The 21,746-nt window shown below is 41.0% G+C and overlaps 1 protein-coding gene across 1 annotated transcript in view; it reads right to left on the reverse strand.

Annotated features, from left to right (window-relative positions):
• The window catches only part of TMEM123 (transmembrane protein 123), a 42,113-nt gene extending 21,738 nt beyond the window's left edge, over positions 1–20,375 (reverse strand). The window contains exon 1 of the mRNA XM_066371463.1: positions 20,048–20,375. Within this exon, the coding sequence (XP_066227560.1) occupies positions 20,048–20,147 (100 nt within the window). The 5' untranslated portion in view covers positions 20,148–20,375. The remainder of the gene's footprint in view (positions 1–20,047) is intronic.
• Positions 20,376–21,746: the final 1,371 nt, after the last annotated feature.

Genomic DNA, 21,746 nt, shown 5'->3' on the forward strand with positions numbered 1-21,746 from the left:
TCCATAATAAACTTGAGGCATATGGAAGTATTTTTAGTGCTATTTTACTGATTTGGAGACAAACCCAGGGAGTAAGTGGATCCGGGAACAAAGCATCCTGAATTCCATTCTAGAAGTTCAAACTTGATTAGGTAGGTAATACCCTTTATCTGACATGGAGAGAGGGTCATGCTCATAGATACAGGTCCTCTCATGAGTGAGTGTCCCTCCCGTGCCACCCAGCTCCGCAGGACTGGAGGCTGCCCAGAAGCAACCTTTGCAGAAACAGTCTCTGCAAGAGAAACACATGTTCTTATCAGGGGCTTCTGGGAAACAGAAAATCTTTGTTGAAAATGTAGTAGTGGGAATGTAGAAAATTCTAATTTGCATCAATTTTGTTCCCCAGATAATAACATACATGTTTCTTTATCTGTCAACGGATCACCTGAATTTCTGAAGAAGCAGCCAGGTATATTAGAAAGAAAGGCAGGGTCAACCACTCCTGTGCTTAAACAGTTACAAAGTCACTTTCTACCTATACAATTTTCTAAAACAATAACTCATTTAGTTTGTGGAATTCGGTAGCAAGGGGGAAAACCTGTATGATGCTTGCAACAGCATTACGTTCAACAAGTGGTTACCACAGTTACTACCATCACCACCATCATTTTACAAGGGTAAACGTGCAAATAAAGATTGTTCTGAGCCTTTTTTCTTTATTTTAAAAAAAACTTTCCATTGATTTGAGAGAGAGAGAGAGAGAGAGAGAGAGAGGGAGGGAGGGAGGGAGGGAAAAAGAGAGGTGGGAGGAGAGAGAAAGAAAGAGAACATCAATTCGTTGTTTCACTTTAGTTCCATTTTATTTTGTTATGCACTCATTGATTGCTTCTCATACGTACCCTGATGGGGAATCGAACCTACAGCCTGGATGTACCAGGATGATGCTTTAACCACTGAGCCGCCTGGCCTGGGCCATTTTTTCAGACCATTTCCTTCCCTCACACCTTTCTTCATGTTGTGTCTCCAATGATGTGTTTTTCCTCACTCCTCGTCTGAATGTTACACCCACTCAGACCTAGTTCGTGCTATTTCCTCTAAGATTTTTCCAATCAAAAGTATTCTCTCCCTTTTGAGTGCTCACATTTTTTGCACTTTTATTACTATAATAATCATATTGGTCTTTTATTATTTTTTATTACCTTTTCAATTAAATGCTAAGCATCCTAAGAGCACAACCTATGTCCTGTTAACTCTCTGTAGCTCCCACAGTACCTGGCACACTCCCAAAATACATTAGGTTCAAAACAAACATTTGTTGAATGAATATACCAAAGGAACACCAGAGGCTTACAATGCAGACTCATCACTAAACTTTGACAGGAAGATCAGCAGGATTTTTGTAGCTTTGAGTCTCAGTAACTATAGTGACTTAGTAGAACTCTGACTTCTCCACTCTTCACCACTGCATCTGGATCACTATTAACAGTAATAGTTAACAGGTACATAGCACTTAGTATGTGCCAGGCACTGTTCTAAGTACTTAACATACAATCTCACTTTATCCTTACACACCCTATAAAGTAGTGCTGGAAGGAAACTAAGGCATAAAGATGTTAAGGTTATATCATAATTCCTTTCCCTCTAACTATATAAGAGAAAGGAAGGCTGGTGAAAATGCAAATCAGTCAAAATAGGAGCCAACAATTTTTAAAAACTATAATAGCTAAAAGGTATTTAGTAAGCTAGTAAGCATTCCAACACTATATGGTTTACCTCAGTCAGTCTTCACAAAATTCTGCGGGCTAGAATCAGTTGTATGCTTTATTTTTCATTCTTTCTTTATCCATACTTTAACATATTAATTAATGTTTATGCTTTTCCTGCAAAAATTAAAAGAAATCTCTGCTATCAATTATCTATAATCAATTTTCACTGATCTACGGGAACACTTATAGTTACCTCTTTCTAACTAGTGTAAAAGTCAAGCAGAATTATCTCCCTGTGTGTAGGCCCTGAATTTCCATAGGAACTTACTTTGCCTGAGTCAACTGCTTTGTGACTAATTGGTAGATTTATAAAGCCGGTATAAGAAGACATTTTAAAAGTAAAACAAAAACATTTTCTAAATTAAAACCCTTGTCTTGAGTGGAAAAATCACCTAGAATCAATTTCTTTACCATAATTTGTCTCTATGTAATGAGGTTCCTACATAAGTTTTAGCTATCTTGAGGAAGTTATAAATATTGTCTTTGACTTCATAATAGAAAAATCGAGAAAGTTTACAATGAAATAAGGTATGCAAGGATTTTGGTATGCCTTTTGTTGATGTTTAACAGTTTAACAGTTTAGATTTATTCAATACTTACTAAAATGTAAAGATTGAATAAGCATGTGGCTTAATGTTTAAAAAAGGGTGTTTTATCCCTTACTTATTAATCAAAATCCATGACTGGCTAATACATTCAGAATTAGAAAACTTGTATTTCATTTGGTGACATTCCAACTACATTGCTCACAAAAATTAGGGGATATTTCAAAATAAATATGAAGTGATAAAAAAAGCAGCATTTGTTTTTTTATTAAACAAAAACATTAAAAGCAAACAAGTCAAAAAGTTGTTCGATTATGCAAATGAGATGCAAAACCAACTTTTTTTTTTTTTTGTATTTTTCTGAAGCTGGAAACGGGGAGAGACAGTCAGACAGACTCCCGCATGCGCCCGACCGGGATCCACCCGGTACGCCCACCAGGGGGCGATGCTCTGCCCCTCCGGGGCGTCGCTCTGTCGCGACCAGAGCCACTCTAGCGCCTGGGGCAGAGGCCAAGGAGCCATCCCCAGCGCCCGGGCCATTTTTGCTCCAATGGAGCCTTGGCTGCGGGAGGGGAAGAGAGAAACAGAGAGGAAGGGGGGGGGGGGGGCGTGGAGAAGCAAATGGGCGCTTCTTCTATGTGCCCTGGCCGGGAATCGAACCGGGTCCCCTGCCCGCCAGGCCGACGCTCTACCGCTGAGCCAACCGGCCAGGGCCAAAACCAACTTTTATTTCATTGGTGAAGATGCAGTATACAAAAAGCTGAAAGTACTAGAGTATCTGCACATTCCCCGATCCCCAATTTTTGTGAGCAGACAAAGTTAACTGATTTATGTGCTCAGACACAAAATTTTTATTAACCGAATAGCCAGTTAGATAAAATTTTGTGGTCTGGGCATATATATCACTAGTTGAATATTCTATTGTAGTAGGAATGTTACTTTAAATAAAAAACTAGATATGGCCTGACCTGTGGTGGCACAGTGGATAAAGCGTCGACCTGGAAATGCTGAGGTTGCTGGTTCAAAACCCTGGGCTTGCCTGGTCAAGGTACATATGGGAGTTGATGCTTCCAGCTCCTCCCCCCTTCTCTCTCTCTGTCTCTTTTCTCTCTCTCTCTCTCTCTCTCTGTCTCTCCCTCTCCTCTCTAAAAAAATTAATTAATTAATTTAAAAAAATTAAAAAAAACTAGATATGATTAAGCTTACTGAGGAAGGCATGTCAAAAACTGAGGCAGGCCAATATCTAGGCCTTTTTCACCAAACAGGCAAGTTGTGAATACAAAGGACAAATTCTTTTTTTTTTTTTTTTTAGTGAGAGAGAGAGAGAGAGAGAGAGAGAGAGAGAAAGAGAGCGCATGTGCGCCCGAAGGACAGACAGGAAGGAAGGGAGAGAGATGAGAAGCATCAATTCGTCGTTGCATATTTTAGTTGTTTATTGGTTGCTTTCTCATATGTGCCTTGACCAGGTGGCTACAGCAGAATGAAGCTGCTCAAGCCAGTGACCCTGTGCTCAAGCTGGCGACCTTGGGGTTTCAAAACTGGGTCCCAGTCTGATGCTCTATCCACTGTGCACTACTTGGTCAGGCAAAAGAAACGTTCTTGAAGGAAATTACAGTTCTATTCCAGTGAACGCAGAAATGATAAGTGAAATAGTCTTATTCCTGATATGAACCAAGTTTTAGTGGTCTGGATAGAAAATCAAACCAGCCTGACCTGTGGTGGCGCAGTGGATAAAGTGTCGACCTGGAAATGCTGAGGTCGCTGGTTCGAAACCCTGGGCTTGCCTGGTCAAGGCACATATGGGAGTTGATGCTTCCAGCTCCTCCCCACCTTCTCTCTCTGTCTCTCTCTCCTCTCTCTCCCCTCTCTCCCTTTCTCTCTCCTCTCTAAAATGAATAAATAAAATAAGAAAAGAAAAAAAAAGAAAATCAAACCAGCCACAACATTCGCTCAAGCCAAGCCTAATCCAGAGCATCACCCTAACTCTCTCCAGGTCTGTGAAGGCTGAGACAGGTGAGGAAGCTGCAGAGGAAAAGTTTGAAGCTACAAGTTGGTTCATGAGGTTTAAAGAAAGAAGCCATCTCTAAAACAAAACCTCCATGTCAATGTTTACAGCAGCATTACTTATAATAGCCAAGAGGAAGAAACAACCAAATGTCTTTCAATGATGAGTGGATAACCAAATGTAGTATATGCACACAATAGAATATTATTCAGACACAAAAGGGAATGAAGCACTGATACAAGCTACAGCTTGGACGAACCTTGAAAACAGTAAGAGGAAGGAGCCAGTCACAAAAGACAACACATTACATGACTCAATTCATATGAAAGTCCAGAATAAGAAAATCTGTAGAGACACAACATCGATTAGTGCTGCTTACGGTTGAAGGTTGGGGGCCAGGTAGGGAATAAGGGATATAGCTAAGGGACACTGGGTTATTTTTTGAAGTAATGACAATTACTATAATTAACTGTGGTTGCACATATCTGTGAATATACTAAAAAGTACTGAATTGTACATTTGAAAGAAGTGAATGGGATGGTACGTGAATTATATCTCAATAAAGCTGTGTAAAAAAATTAAAAACTCTAAAGCAGAATATACATTCTTTTCAAGTGCACACGGTAGATTCTCTAGGATAGACCACATATTAGGACACAAAACGAGTCTCAATAAATTTAAGAAGATTGAAATCATATCAAGCATCTTCTCTGACCACAATGGCATGAAACTAGAAATTAACTACAATAGAAAAACTGAAAAACATTCAAACATTTAGAGGCTAAATAGCATGTTATTAAATAACAAATGGGTTAACAACAAGATCAAGGAAGAAATAAAAAATTTTCTTGAAACAAATGAAAATGAACATGTAACAACCTCAAATCTATGGGACACAGCAAAAGTAGTCCTAAGAGGGAAGTTCATACCATTACATGCATACCCCAAGAAGCAAGAAAAACTTCAAACAATCTAACCTTTCACCTAAAAGAACTAGAAAAAGAACTAAGTCCAGAGGAAGTAGAAGGAAGAAAATAATAAAGATCAGAGCAGAAATGACATAGAGGCAAAAAAAAATATGAACAAAAAGATCAACAAAACCAAGAACTGGTTCTTTGAAAAGGTAAGCAAGATTGATGAACCTTTAGCCAGACTCATCATGAAAAAAAGAGAGGACCCAAATAAATAAAATTAGAAACAAAATAGAAATAACAACTGACCTCATAGAAATAAAAGATTTATAAGAAAACACTATGAAGAAGTACAGTATATACTAAAATAAATAAATAAATAAATAAATAAATAAAAGGACAACCTGGGCAAAATGGATAAATTCCTAGAAATATACAATCTTCCAAAACTGAAATGGGAAGAATCAGAAAACCTGAGCAGACTGATGATAACAAATGAAATTAAAACAGTTATCAAAAAACTTCCAGCAAACAAAAGTCCTGGGCCGGATGATTTCAAAGGCGAAGTTTACCCAACATTCAGAAAAGAACCAACACCCATCCTTCTCAAACTATTCCAAAAATTTCAAGAGGAGGGAAGACATGCAAGTTCATTTTACTAAAAAAGAAGGAAACCTTACCTTTTGTGACAGCACGGATGGACCTGGAGATTATTATGTGAAGTGCAATATGCCAGGCAGAGAAAGACATATGATCTCACTTATATGTGGAACCTAATGAACACAATAAACTGAGAACATAGAAACAGAGGCAGGGTCACAGGGAACAGATGGACAGGTGTCAGAGGGAAGTGGGAAGAGGGGACAGGAAAGAAGAAGAAAGGATTAGCCAAAATCATACATGCATAACACATACATACAGACAACAGGGTAGCCATGGGGGGGGGGGGGAGGGAGAAACAAGGGTGAAAGACTTTGCATGGGGCATGGGTGGCATGATGCGGTGTGTAGAGAGTTTTTTATTGAGTGGGACACTTGAAACCATGTCAACACAATAAATTTTTTTTTAAAAAACCCCTACAATCTGTATAAAAATATTCTTAAAGTAATTCATATATAAAGGAATGTAAATCAAAACAGTGAGACTTTATTAATATCTGATTGGCAAATATTAAAATGTTTGGCATTACCCAGCACTGACAAGGCTATAGGAAACAAGCCCTTTTAGTACTGCTAGTGGGAGTAAAGTGGCATCAAGTTCTTAGAAGAAAATTTAGCAATATGTCACCAGTTAAAATATATACATCAGTGACACTACTAGAAAAGAGCACCAAAGGTGCCCTTGCAGAATCATACCAAGACTGACCAGGAAGGATGCTTACTGTAGCACTGCTTGAAACAGAAAGACTGCAAATAACCTAAATGTCCACCAACAGGGAACTGGGTGAATGAGCTATGCCATCTGTACTGTGGAGTACCACGCAGCCATTCAGAAGAAGCGGGTGTGAAACTATGTAGAGAACAGTGCTTAGCATTATCCATTTATGTTAATAAAAAGCATACATACTATATATGGGTTATGTTATATTATTTTTTGGAAGGATGTATGTGAAACTGGTAACCATTCCTGGCTTGAGACACTGTATGAATGGTTGTTCCACCAAGTAAGATAAGAAATACAACAGCAGATCTTCAGGTGAAAATAAGGCGTCTGGCTTTTCACTGTTAATGTACATTTGGAAAAAGGGCTGGTGGAGCTCAATGGACAAAGAAAGACTGGTATTATGCATGTTATATTTTCACATACATACTGTTTAGACTGTTTTTTTTTGTCATGTACATGCATTAGTTTTATTTTATAATAAATTTTAAGCAAAACTACACATTAAAAAACACACAGACAAGCAAAAAAAATGGATAGCCAAAAAGTTAACATCTGATACCAATAACTGGTTAACTCTAACCAGTACATCCAAGTCTCTTAAGAACCTTTTTTTAGAAATTAAATGTAATGGGGTGACAGTGATCAATAAGAGTAAATTGGTTTTAGGTGAACATCTCCATGTCATATGAACTATTGACTGTGTGCCTATCACTCAAAGTCCAATCATTTTCAGTCACCGTGTATTTGTCCCCCCATGTACTCCTCCCCCCGTAACCACTTTAGTTTTATATATATCCATGAGTCTCAGTTTTCTATCCCACCTATGTGTGAAGTCATATAGTTCTTATATTTTTTGGATTTACTTATTTCACTTAGTATAATGCTCGCAAGGTCCATCCATGTTGTCATAAATGGCAATATAATTTCTTATGGCTGAGTAGTATTCCATTGCATATATGTAGCACATCTTCTTTATCCAATCTTCTATCGAGGGACGCTTTGATTGCTTCCATTCCTTGGCCACCGTGAATAATTCTGCGATAAACGTCGGGGTGTATGTGTCTTTACGTAGGAATGTTTTTGAGTTTTGGGGGTATATACCCAGTAGAGGGATTGCTGGGTTATATGGCAGTTCTATTCTTAATTTTTTGAGGTACCACCATACTTTCTTCTGTAGTGATTGTACCAGTTTACATTCCCACCAGCAGTGAATGAAGGTTCCTTTGTCTCCACAGCCTCTCTAACACTTGTTATTACCTGTCTTGTTGATAAGAGCCAATCTAACAGGAGGTAGTTTTGATTTGCATTTCTCTAATAGCTAGCATGGATGAGCATCTTTTCATACATCTGTTGGCCATTTGTACGTCTTAGTGGGAGAAGTGTCTGTAAAGTCCTCTCCCTGTTTTATAGTTGGACTGTTTGCTTATTTGTTGCTGAGCCTTGTGAGTTCTTTATATACATATTTTGGATAGTAACCCTTTATCAAAGATGTTATTTGTGAATATCATCTCCAATTTGGTTGGCGACCTTTTTGTTTTGTTGTTGGTTTCAAGAACTTTATAAATGTAGGAAAGTTACTCATTAGAAATCTTTACGTATTACTCAACATAATGAGGTAAGTCTGAATTTTAGTCTGAAAGAAGTCACAGGAGTCCAGAGTTAGCCTGCCAGCCTTCTGTGAAAAGGGAGTATTTAATGGAAAAGATAAAAAAAGAAGTGCCATGTATTCAACCCAGGTGAGGGACTTAATTCTCCTGCTCAAACTGGAATGCAGATTCAACAAGGACCTACTGTGCACCCAATATGTGCTCCCTTCACAGGCTTTACCGAAGAAAAAAGGAACCAGGAGCAAGTGGTTATGTTTCACCAAGCACACCATCTTTTGTTTCGCCGGTTTTTGATAAAAATAGACCATTAAAAATGCTTCAAACTTTTCTTTTTCTCTTATTTCTATTGCTGTTTGTACTTTTCAGTATTTCTGGGATTCTTGCATGTTTTCTCAGGCCACATATTTCCCACATTGCTTCTCTCTCCTACCCCGGTTCTCACCTCCTCTCCCTGCTCACTCCCACAAACCCAAGCCAACATTCACAGTTTCCTGGGTTATCTCAGAACTCATTCAACAGGCTGGTTACTCAGCCCCATACTTCTAACCCTTAAAATGATTTAAAATATTAAATGTTCTCTTTTATAGTTCACACCATAAAAAAGTACAGTAGCAGTTCTTTATTTATTATTATTATTATTTTACAGAGACAGAGAGTGAGTCAGAGAGAGGGATAGACAGGGACAGACAGACAGGAATAGAGAGAGATGAGAAGCATCAATCATTAGTTTTTCATTGCGCACTGCAGCACCTTAGTTGTTCATTGATTGCTTTCTCATATGTGCCTTGACCTCGGGCCTTCAGCAGATCGAGTAACCCCTTGTTGGACCCAGCGACCTTGGGTTCAAGCTGGTGAGCTTTTGCTCAAATCAGATGAACCCGAGCTCAAGTTGGCGACCTCGGGGTCTCGAACCTGGGTCCTCTGCATCCCAGTTCGACGCTTTATCCACTGCGCCACCGCCTGGTCAGGCAAGCAGCAGCAGTTCTTGGTCTGACTTGGAAGCATTTCACCGGGCTAATAATAACAACTTTATAATCGAGGTATGCTTCAGGAAGGAAAAACCAGGGCAGTCCCGTGTTATTACACCTGCTGGCCTGGGAATGCAGAGAGTATGCAGGTACATAGTGGCTTAGAATCGCTACAGCACTTTAATGCTTTCAGAGCTACATTCCTCATCCAATAAAGAAAAAAAAAAAAGAGACCCACAGAAGTCAAAGAAAAAAAAAAAGAGACCCACAGAAGTCAATGAAGATGCCAGAATCCAATTTCCAGCCTTCTCTTCTGGAGCCTATTGTACTATGTTTCTGATGTTTCAAAATATAAATCTTATATCTTAAATACTGTATGTGTTTCCTAATTTCCTATATGTAATAGCTTAACTGCAGTATAGACCCATCACTGCACAATAGCCAGTGTCTTATTCTGTGCCTGAGCTCCTCGGACACAAGAGGCTCAGTCCAGTTTCAATCATTCCTCTGCCTGCAATGCTCTTCCTTCCAGTATCTCCAGGGCTGGCTCTTTCCTGTGAGTCAGGTTGCAGCTCAGATGTCCCACCTCAGAGAGGTCGTTCCTACCACAAATCAGAAAAAGCCCTTCTCCAGCAATTCTCTACCACATGTTTATATATATAATATATGTTATAATATAATCAAATATATATAATCATGTTTATTTTTTTTAAATCACAATCCCAAAGCATCTTCTTTAGTTGTTGCACCCCCAATAGTCTCTTATCTCCCCACCTGGATATAAACTTCACGAGAGCAGGGACTTATCCGTCTCACTTACTGCTACATGCCTATGCCTAAAACAGTGACTATCAGAGTGGGCAGAAAACCTGTTCACTAAATAAGAGACATAATACTGCATGATATTCCTACTCCACATTCCTTGAAACAACATCTCATGATGTAAAAATTTACCAGCAACTTTCACAGCAGTCTCAAAAACATGAGTTGAACATAATAAAGTCTTTGAGGAGCTGAAGTAGTTAAGTACAAGCAAATTCTTCATAGTAGTTAGGGAAGCTTCTTTCCTGTATCAAATCTCTAGTTAAAAACAAGTATTATACAGATGGCCAATAGGCAGATGAAAAAATGTTCAGCATCACTAATCATTAGAGAAATGCAAATTAAAACCACAATGAGATATCACCTCATACCAGTCAGAATGGCGCTCATTAACAAAACAACACATGATAGGTGCTGGTGAGGATGTGGAGAAAAGGGAACCCTCCTGCACTTCTGGGGGGAATGCAGACTGGTGCAGCCACTGTGGAAAACAGTATGGAGAGTCCTAAAAAAATTAAAAATGGAACTACCTTTTGACCTGGCCATCGCATTTTTAGGAATATATCCCAAGAACACCATAGCACTGTTTCAAAAGAAGAAATGCACCCCCATGTTTATGGCAGCATTGTTTACAATAGCCAAGATCTGGAAACAGCCCCAAGTGTCCATCAGTGGACGAGTGGATTAAAAAGCAGTGGTATATATACACAATGGAATACTATGGGGCCATGAAAAAGGAAATCTTACCTTTTGTGACAACATGGATGGACCTGGAAACTATTATATAAGTTAAGTGAAATAAGCCAGGCAGAGAAAGAAAAATATCATATGACCTCACTCATGGAATTCCATGAACAATATGAACTGAGGAACGGAATAGAGACAGAGGTGGGATCAAAGGTACCAGAGGGAAAGGGGATGAGAGGATGGGATCAGAGAAGGGAAAGAGATTGGTGAAATTATATACACATAACACAGGGTTATAGAGAGCAGAAAAGCAAATCCTGGAGCGAAGGGGGAGGGCACTGAGGGGAGGGGACCAAGGGGGATGTTGAGGGGAACACGGGGGTGGGGGATGTATTTGGTGGGACACTTGAATCTATGTAAACACAATAAATTTAAATCAATAGAAAAACAAAACAAATATCAATATCTCAATGTCCTTCTGTTTATCTATCTCTCTCTATCTCTGTCACCATCTGCATCTAAAGCAACCTGTCAGGCTAACTGGCTCCTGTGTTATAGCAGCTTACAAAGTAGCAGGAAGTTTCCGTCTAATATTTCTTTCATACACAAAACATTTTACCCAAAAGAAGTAGAATAAGACAGTATGGAATATAAAATTATTCATATAATTGATGAATTATATAAATTATATGATGAATTCTTTCCACTTGAAAGAACTGAAAGACAGAATTATCTAAATAAGCTGTTCCCAAATTTCTACTGCACCCTCTGCAGAAAGCTAAGGCCAACTCACATTCATCTGCTTAAATTTGCTCTGGTCCTACCATGCCTATGGAGAAAACCAACCATACATGAGCAGCCCAAGTATCTGAAGCTAAGATGGGTTACCAAGCCAAAGGCAATCATGTACAGATGGAACACTGAGGGAGATCAACTGCTTTGAAACTGGCTTGGGACAAATCACACCCAAGAAAGGAGCTTCAAACTGGATGGCAGTACTCTGAACCCCTCAGATACTTCTTTTTAGGGAAGTATCAGAGCTAAGTAAATCAGAAGGCTGTATCCTGAATGAGTGAGCTGTTGTTCTGGCTCGTGATGAGACCTGCTGTCCATCCTGAACCATGTCACATTCCCTTGTATCCTTGCCCAAACTCTTGTTACTAAAAATCATCTAAGTATGTGTCTTCCTTGCACGACAAAGAATAAATTCATCCTTTGACAAACCCTAAACTATAAACCCTCTAACTACACATGAAACAAAAAATTATTTTCTCCATAATCTGAAAACATCAACATGTTCCTGCAGAAGAGAATGTCAAAAAGTAAGACTGTCATCAAATACCGATTAGGGCATTTGAAAAATAAAAGAACCATTACATATAATTCAGTGGTACAATTGGGAAGTAACCTTAATTCCTGTTTCTTTGACCTCAAATATTTATCTAACACTAAAACATAGAGAAAGAAACAAAAATACCTCAGCTATCATAATGAATAAAAGTAGAGCATGGACCAGTCAGGTCTGCAAAATGTATACAATGGTTCCTTGTTAAGTCAGCAATTACAAAATATGTGTTTGGTTCTCTAATTCAGTTCAACCAACATGTGTGCATATCTGCTATGTACCCGGCAAGAGTGAGGGGCTAGGATGAACAAATCATAGACGCCACTGTCAAGGAACTTAGATGGAGACTAAAAAACATACAAAATATTTTATTCAAGAAAAGGTTTATTGAACTCAATGTGGTGCGCCTTAAAAAAGTGACAGGCACCTGATGTGGTCAGTAATATCGCTAGCAGTCTCCACTTTTTCCTGGAATACACATCATACAGGAGTTTGACAAAGATGCTATCCTTTTGGGATTGGTGTCAAATAAATAGGGCTAAACAAATAATACCCAATAAATTGGTAAACAGTATGTTCAAAAAGACAATGTTTCAACAATTAGAAGCAGCCATGTTACTAAAAAAGACAATATTAAGCATCATGTCCTATAAAAACTCAACATGTTACATAAGGGTTTTCAAAAAGGATAAGAGAAATATAACAGTTATGAGAAGTGTTACATATGGAACAGTAAGAATTATTTATAATATCTATATTATCTGGTCTCTTTAGGGGGAAAAAATGGAGGCAGTGTTTTCTTTTTTGCTCAATAAATTTCCCTGCACTGGAAAGGGCATTTGAAATCATCCCACTGACTCCGGAGCTGTTCTCAAAGTACTGCGTTGATCTTTAAAACTTGTTCACAGCTAATGTCAGCAGTGGTGTATCTTGGCTGAAAAGTGTAAGGCCATACCACAGTTTCAGGATGTTCAGCAGTACAGAATTAGACTTAATAAAAGTCAACAGGAAGAGACACCTAAAAATTTAATAAAATATTTTAAGAAAACCCTCCCACATTGCCCAACAATGATCATTATTACACTTGGTAATCTATCTAGTCTTCCCCCCAATAAAAATTTTTCTGCAGAACTACTAAAACTAAAATAAAAGTATATCCTGACTTTGTTCAGCCAGCAACCAGTATGAAAAAGACCTAGATAATGAGAAGCACAGAGGTAAACTAAGAATATGAACCATGTGGAGTGCTGTGATATCCATGAAAACCGAAACTCCAAAAGCTGCATAATAGTGTGAATGTACCTAATGCCACTGAATTTTACACTTAAAAATGACTATTATAGGTCCTGGCCAGTTAGCTCAGCGGTAGAGTGTCGGCCTGGTGTGTGGAAATCCTGAGTTCAATTCCTGGCCAGGGCACACAAGGAGAAGTGCCCATCTGCTTCTCCACCCTTTACCCTCCCTTTCTCTCTCTCTCTTCCCCTCCCGCAGCCAAGGCTCCATTGGAGCAAAGGTGGCCCAGGCTCTAAGGATGGCTCCATGGTCTCTGCCTCAGGTGCTAGAATGGCTTCAGTTGCAATGGAGCAACACTTCAGATGGGCAGAGCATTGTCCCCTAATGGACTTGCCGCGTGGATCCCGGTCAGATGCATGCAGGAGTCTATTTCTCTGCTTCCTTGCTTCTCACTTCAGAAAAATACAAAAAAAGAAAAAAAAAGACTTTTATAGCCTGATCAGGTGGTGGAGCCATGGATGGAACACTGGCCGGGATGCAGAAGACCCAGGTTGCCAGCTTGAGTGCACACACGCTCATTCAGCTTCAGTGTGGGGTCACAGACACGACCTCATGGTCACTAGCTTTAGCCCAAGGGTCCCTGGCTTGAGCAAGGGGAGCTCATTCTGCTGGAGTACCCCCCCCCCTCAGTCAAGGCACATATGAAAAAGCAATCAATGAACAACAAAGGTGCCGCAACAAGGAATTGATGCTTCTCATCTCTCTCCCTTCCTGCTTGTCTGTCCCTCTCTCTCTGTCACTAAAAAGAAAAAAAAAAAGATTATAAATATTATGTTATATATAAAAACAAAATAAAATAACAACCCCCCCTCCAAACAAACTTCAAGAAGCCAGAGGGCTTGGTCCACTTTGTATCCTCAGTATCTAGAACATGTCAGCACATTAGAGACACTCAAAAAATATTTACTGAATTAATGTGAGAAAATGGGCCTAGTGGTAGGATTCATGTACCTTTTTTCTAGTTTCTACCTCAGTCAACTCTGAAGAATAAGGATAATAAAAAAAAATAACCTAAATATTTACAAGAAACACACCCTGGTCCTGGCTGGTAGTGTAGTGGACAGAGAATCCTCCTGGAGCACCCAGGTCATGGTTCAATCCCGGGGTTGCTGGCTCCATCTCAAGGGCACTAGTTTGAGCCCCAATCAGGGCATGTAAGAGAGGCAAGCAATAGGTGCACAACCAAGTGGAACAAATTAATGCTTCTCTCCCTCTCTTTCTCTTCCTCTCTCTCAAATCAATGGGGGGGGGGGGGAGAGATACGCCATGATGATTAACCTGTGATATTTACAACATCAACCTGGTTCCTATATCTTTCCATGCTAGTGAACTCAGAATTCTAAGGAAGAAATTTATTAGTACCAAACTAAAAGCAAAGGGAAAATGTCTCAACAACAGTTTCAAAAGAGAAGTGAGACTCAGGCAAGGGGGTGTTTTGTTTTGTTTTTTAGGGAGAGGAGGGGAGGCTGAGACAGACTCCCGCATGTGCCCCTACGGGATCCACCTGGCAAGCCCACTAAGGGCCGATGCTCTCTCTGTCCATCTGGAGCGTTGCTCCGTTGAAACCAGAGCCATTTTTTAGCTCCTAAGGCCAAGGCCATGGAGCCATCCTCAGGGCCCGAGGTCAAGTTGCTATAATTGAGCCATGGCTGCAGGAGGGGAGCAGAGAGAGAAAAAAGTGAGGGGGGAAGGGGTGGAGAAAATGGACACCTCTCCTGTGTGCCCTGACCGGGAATCAAACCCGGGACATCCACACGCTGGGCCAACGCTCTACCACTGAGCCAACTGGCCAGGGCTGGGTGAGTTTTGATGGTTGAAATGTAAACAGGGTCTACTTAAGTCTGCCAAGGCAAATTAAAATTAAGCCTGACCAGATTAAAGTGACTTGTTTCACCAGCAAGACCAGGAGACTTACTGCATGTTTACATTTCATATCTACAGGCAGAGTGCAAAAACCTTCATACCTAAATATGTGACTCAAAACACAGTATGAAATCATAATATGCTTTCAGTGTTTAGAATTCATTCACATCTTTGCTAGACTGAGACAGACTATTCACCCAGTAGACTATCACTTATTGATTTCTACTAAAGGCAGCCCTTGAGGTAGGATTTAGGGATTGACAAATAAATGATCATTAAAACATGTCAGTATACCAGCTTTCATGTACTTCCCTGTATGACATTACTTTACATATTCCAGACAGAAGAACAGACATTTAATATTTAACTAAGAAGACTGGCAATATATTGTGATGGTGCTGTGAGCAGGGTAGATTATTTCATATTAGTTCTAACTTCCTCTTTTGCCATTGTTGCTATGAAACACACTGTCAGTAAATCTGGAACTGTAGTATTGGTTTTTCATGAAGAAAACATACAGTTTATGTAACAAACATGTAGTACTTACTATGTGCCAGGCACTGACTAATTATATAACAACTTTGCCAAAGTTTTTCACCCACGAGGACATAGTGACTGATGAGAGAGAAACTGATTTCTGCTACTATAACCCTGCTCTTCTCAATGGAGTGAACCATTATGCTAGCCCTGCTCCCTTTAAAAAATTTTTAAAAATTTATTTTTCATTTTAGAGGAGACAGAGAGAGGGGGTGGGGAGGAGCAGGAAGTATCAACTCCCATATGTGCCCTGACCGGGCAAGCCCAGGGTTTTGAACCTGCTGCCTCAGCGTTCCAGGTGGATGCTTGACCCACTGCACCACCACAGGTCAGGCTAGCCCCCCTTTTAGATTTTATTTATTGATTTTAGAGAGAGGGGCAAGAGAGAGAAAGGCAGGGAGAGGACGGGGAGGCATCAACTCATACTTGCTTCTCATATATGTCTTGACTAGGCAAGCCCAGGGTTTTGAACTGGCAGTCTCAGCGTTCCAGGTCAATGCTTTATCCACTGCACCACCACAGATCAAGCCTAGGGGCCCTTTCTATTCATAGGTGTCCCTAGTCAGTGGTCGGCAAACTCATTAGTCAACAGAGTCAAATATCAACAGTACAACGATTGAAATTTCTTCTGAGAGCCAAATTTTTAAAACTTAAACTATATAGGTAGGTACATTCCTTATCGAGGTAGTGCCCGCAAGTGGTATTTTGTGGAAGAGCCACACTCAAGGAGCCAAAAAGCCGCATGTGGCTTGTGAGCCGCGGTTTGTCGATCACTACCCTAGGTCTTGCCACCAACATCCCTAACTTCATACAATGTAGAGAAGATAAATTCACTTTTAACTGGAAGCCTTTTCAGTATAACTCATAATTGTTCACTTTCACCTTAAAGATTTGGAAAAGGTTTAGAAGAACTCTATAGCCCAGCTAAGCAATTTTTCAGTTGGTTTATTCACCCTGGGTCTTAGTACAACAGAAGAGTAAATATATATACCACATGGGAAGAGAGCAAGTATATTATTGTATACTTTTCACAAAGATAGCCAACCTCCACAGATAACTCTCAGAGTATAAAGAAAGGTAAGCAATAAAGTTTAAAGGACCTATGTTTTACTGCATGTGCAAATTCCTTCCTTTTAATGGAATTATAATCTATAAAAGGATCAGGTGTGCAGATTAAACATGAAAAAGATCAAGGTCAGTAGACTATCCAGCTATATCTACAGTAGGTATCAAACAAATTCCAGGGTTATGAAAAGCTCAATACACGCCAACTCTGCTGGGGAGCATGTAACTTAAATTCGCTTATCTGACCTCCCGACAAGTCTGAGATAGGAATATTGTTTTGTAGTGACAGGAACTGAAGCCTGGAGAAGGCCACCTAGCTAGTAAGTGACAGAGTCTGGATTTGGACCAGGCTGTTTAATTCCAAAGCCTGTACGCATGTGTGCCAAAATGGAACTGTTGATTTTCTACTATAAACCTGCTCTCCCCAGTCTTCTCAGCTGGTGCATTAACAGATGTTCAAACCCTAAACCACAAGGCCATCCTTTGATTCCTCCCTGTTCCTCACTCCACCATCCAATCCATTAGTAAGTGACTCCAGTTCTACCCTCTGAATAGATCTAGAATCCATCCCTATCATGTGAATCCATCTCCACTATCACATGCCCTATTCATTTGTCTGGATTCTTGCAAGAATCTCCTTTTTGTGTGTTCTGGCTATTGTCACTCTTATGAGGATTAATTTTCTGGTAACCTATTTTTAAAAATATTTTTGCTTGAGAAAGAAGAATCTTTCCAGCTTTACCAATTTTTCTCCTTTTTTCAATGAACAAGTATAAAGTACCTGCTGTGGGTAGGCACACTGTTTCTGTGTCATAAGAGACAATGTCATGGACAACATTAAATCAAGAAGGCTAACTCATGCCTTACTTGATATACCAAATATTTAATTGAATAAAGCACTAAATGGAAAAAAAAAAAAGTTAAATTCATGAAGTGGCATAAACTCACTATGGATTTATTCCATATCCTAATTGGGTACCTATTATAGTGGCTTTCAAAGCCTGTGACTCACTTTAGAAAGTCCCTTTTATTTGGAGTGTCCTGTCCCCCCAACACCTCCCCAATTCTCAGCTGTCTGAGAATAGTTTAACTATGGCTTGCCTGAGATTTGACAGATCTAATCAAAAGAGATGAAATCTCCATTTCCTGGCTACCTATTTGAACTCTTAAATACAGCATTTTGGAAGCCACCTTAATCCCTGGACTTTTCCATTAACGAGTCAATCAAGTCCCTTCCTTCCCCTAAGGTTGTTCAAAGTAGATTTCTGTCACTTGCCAGAGTCCTCAGTAATAGCCTCTCCCTCCTCCCCTCCCTTATGTCGTTCATTGCACTACCATAATCTATCCTGTTTGCTAACTTGTTCATACTCTCCCCCCCATTCCTCCAAGAATATTTATGAAACTATGCAACAGACTGTGAAGGATATTTTAAAAGAAGAATTTCAATAATGTTTTTATCTTCTCCCACAATAGTCTGTGCAATGGCTGTATTGTGGATTTAAGCATTATCTGCTTGAAGAGCCAATACCAACTAATGTGGCAAAATGGCTAACCAAGAGTTTGGATTCTGGTCTTTGAAATCAAACATGTACTGGCTGTTTTACTTAGAAGAAGTTAGGTAACTTCTACGTCTCAGTTACATCTATAAAATGGGGATGATACTGTGAGGATTTGATGGGATGTAGTATGAACCTCAATTAGCATAGTGTGAGGCACCTAGGAAAAACATTTACAAAAATCTGTACAGAGTAGACTGTATATGAAGACTAGGACAATGTCTGCTTGCTTTTTGGAGAAATCCTCTATATTGTCTTCCTTTACCTTAGTTTCAAGGTGACATTATTGTCTGTAGAAATGGATTCCAGTTAATGATGGTTGAACTAGTTCATGTAAAAAGGCTTTTTCATATGGTAGGGAATTCATCCCAATTTTTCCAAATATATAGTACTAACCTCTAGTGAGACGTTAAATAATAAGCAGAACAAGCAGTAAATATTAAAATAGGGCAAAAAAATCTGTTATGATGGCAATAGGAAAAAAAGCAAGGACATTCAATTTCTCTAACTGGTAGCCCATCAGAGAAACAATTAAAAGGTTTGCTCTCACAAAGTAAGAAATATAAATATTGGTATCAAATTAGCACCAAGATATACTGTTTCATTCCAGATTGTTCACTTTTACAGAATGTCATAATACTGAAAATATGATGAACATGAATACTGACCCTTTTCTTAAATAATCTCAAAATTAGAGCTGCAAAGCCAGTTTCAAAATGCCCTCTTAATCTGCATAAAACGAATCTAAGGCTATATATACAGCAGGTGGATAGAATATAAATCCATTAAAGACCGGAGTTCTTTAAAGCACCTTATCCTAGTTTACTGACCATAACCCTGACTTCTAAAATAGTTTACAAGTAAAATGTAATTTGCACAGCAAATCCCAATTTCCTGGCCTCATCCAAACAGGGCGTTTTAAAATCCCCAAAGGACCAAGCACCTAAAGGAAAACCCCATTTCCTCAAGAAAAGTCAAAATTATTTTTTGACCTTACTGACGACGTCGTGGGCTCCCGACGATCATCAGCCGTGGTGTGATATGGCCGCACAGCTGATACGCGCCCCTGCTGGTTTACGGCACACGAGGAGCAGGAGGCACCCTTTCCACGGGGGCATAAGCCTTTCCCAAAAGCTCCCAACCAGTCTCATTAGCCCCAAAATCTTAACCTGAAGCGTGTGGGAACCTTGAGACTGTAAATCGTCTTTCTGTTACTACACAATTAGACGGTAAAACGCTGGGGAGACTCCCGAAACGTTCCCCACCGAACGGGTAGACACGTTTCCGCAGGAACTGGTAGACATATTTTCAGTTCACCTACTCTTGTGTGCAAAAGGAAGCGTTAGATAAAGAAAGAGTAAGGCTGGAACAATTGACTGAACTCCCGAGAAAGGCTGAAACTAACTGGAGCCCTCCGCCGCAGGCCCGTCCTGAGGCTGGAGCAACAGGTTGAGGCACTCCTCCAGGTTCGCGGTGCCGCCGGCGGGAAAGCCGCGGGGAAGGGCCAGACGATCATCAGTAGGCGGACCCGGGACAAGTGCGCGACCGGTCGGAGCCTCAGTTTCCCCCAGCGCCCTCCAGATGCCTCCAGGATGTCCCCGTGCGTTCGGCATAAGGCACAAAACTTTCCTCCCAACCAGATCCCGACTTGGAAACTACCGCTGAGTAGCGCGCCTCCTCTAGGACGCGGCCTGGCGACCCCCGCAGCCACTTACCCGCCGAGTCTTCACCGTCCACGGCGACCCTCAGTATCGCCAGCACCAGCAGCGCCCCCACGATGAACATGGCCCAGCTACCTCGCGCGCCGAGTCCCATTGTTCTCAGGGCAGGACACGGCGGCCTCGTGGGTCCGCAACCGAGGTGATGGAGGCGCTAGCGAGAGCGGCTGCGCTGCACACCGAGGCTGCTCCGGGTCCCCTCGCGCCGCGCACGCCTCCCCTCCCACTACCTGCCCCGCAACGACCACGCCGGGCGCGGGAGCGGGCCTGAGCGAGCGTCGCACGCCGAGCCTGGCAGTGGGACCGGGCAGGGGCCGGCGGCGCGGGGCGGGGCGGGGCCGGCGTGCGGGGGCGGGGCTTGCGACTCGGCGCCCCACTCTTCCCCAGGCCTCCCCAATGATGTGCGCCTGACTGCCCAGAACGCTCGAGTAGTTTCCTGTCTCTTCTGAAATGGCAGTTTTGTTTTCTCCAGTAAAAGCGAGCAACGTTGCCTCTCCGGATGCTGAGCACGCCGGGCTTCGCTGGGCCCGGAAGGATGTAGCTTTCGGGTGGTGCGCCGGGGTGAGGGCGGCGAAGAGCGAGTGGGGAAAGTTGAAGGCGAGGGCAGCGAAGCGGGGAAGAAACTCAAGAGTGGATGGGATTCCCTCGGAGGGGTCCTGGGGCGTCAGCGCTTTCCTTTCTTGACCCAGCCTAATTTGGGTGGGGAAGGGAGTCGGCGATGATCGACAAATTACTTGCGTAAATTCATATATAAAAGTCCACGATCTCTATACCCCAAATTGTACCTCATTCTCTTCCACGGGTTCCCTGGGTAAAGATACATTCTATACAAAAAGGTTAGTGGAATGGGCAGGATAGAGTGGAACGGAAGAGTTGGTAGCTTTTCACAGGCAAGTGTAGCCACCAAAGCTGAGGTTGCACAATCTAACCTAATCTCTTTTCTCCTTTGGTGTTTGCTGATCCAGTTCAGATAGAATAACGTGTTTTGAATAGTTTCTGGCTAAGGCCTTAAGCGCCTGGAGCCCATTCTATTCACCTGTCTTGACTTGCAATGCTTCTGACATCTGCATCCATCTTGTTTCCGCTTAAGAACTGTGACGTGACCTGTAGCAACTCGTGGCTGATGCAGGAGAAAGACTAAGACTGAATCTTGATTTGGGTGGGAAACCCTCAGCTGAGATGGAGGACAGAAGGATCCAGGGCACTTAAAATCATGGGGAATTCCCCACCTGCAAAGCTCTAAATGTTGCAGGTCTTTGGCATCTGATCTAGATTTTGTGAAATAAAGGCCACATTGCATTTAAATACTCAAAAATGTGTTGTGAGAAATAGTACTTTCTGATCTCAGGTAAATCTATCAATAGGAGATTCCTCATAGAGATTAACTTGGACAATCTGTCCTAAATTTATAGATTTCCATCAGTTGGTTCAAGCAAACCTGTAAATACTACCGTGCATCCACCATGGGCAAAAAGCAAGCACTGCGCATTTAACTTTTGATTACTCTATTTAATTGGGAATCTGGTTTAGGAATAAATTGGTCTGGTGACTGCTTACCTCTTTGTCCAAGCATTTCACAATCCAGGCTCAACCAGTCTCTCCAGCCTTGGTTTAGCTGCCCATGCACAACGGTGCTTTCTGATTCTTGGTATTTGCATATGTTGTTCTCTCCTTCCGAAATGCCGTTCTTCCCTTC

This window comes from Saccopteryx leptura, chromosome 1 (genome assembly GCF_036850995.1).
Source record: "Saccopteryx leptura isolate mSacLep1 chromosome 1, mSacLep1_pri_phased_curated, whole genome shotgun sequence".
NCBI lineage: Eukaryota > Metazoa > Chordata > Mammalia > Chiroptera > Emballonuridae > Saccopteryx > Saccopteryx leptura.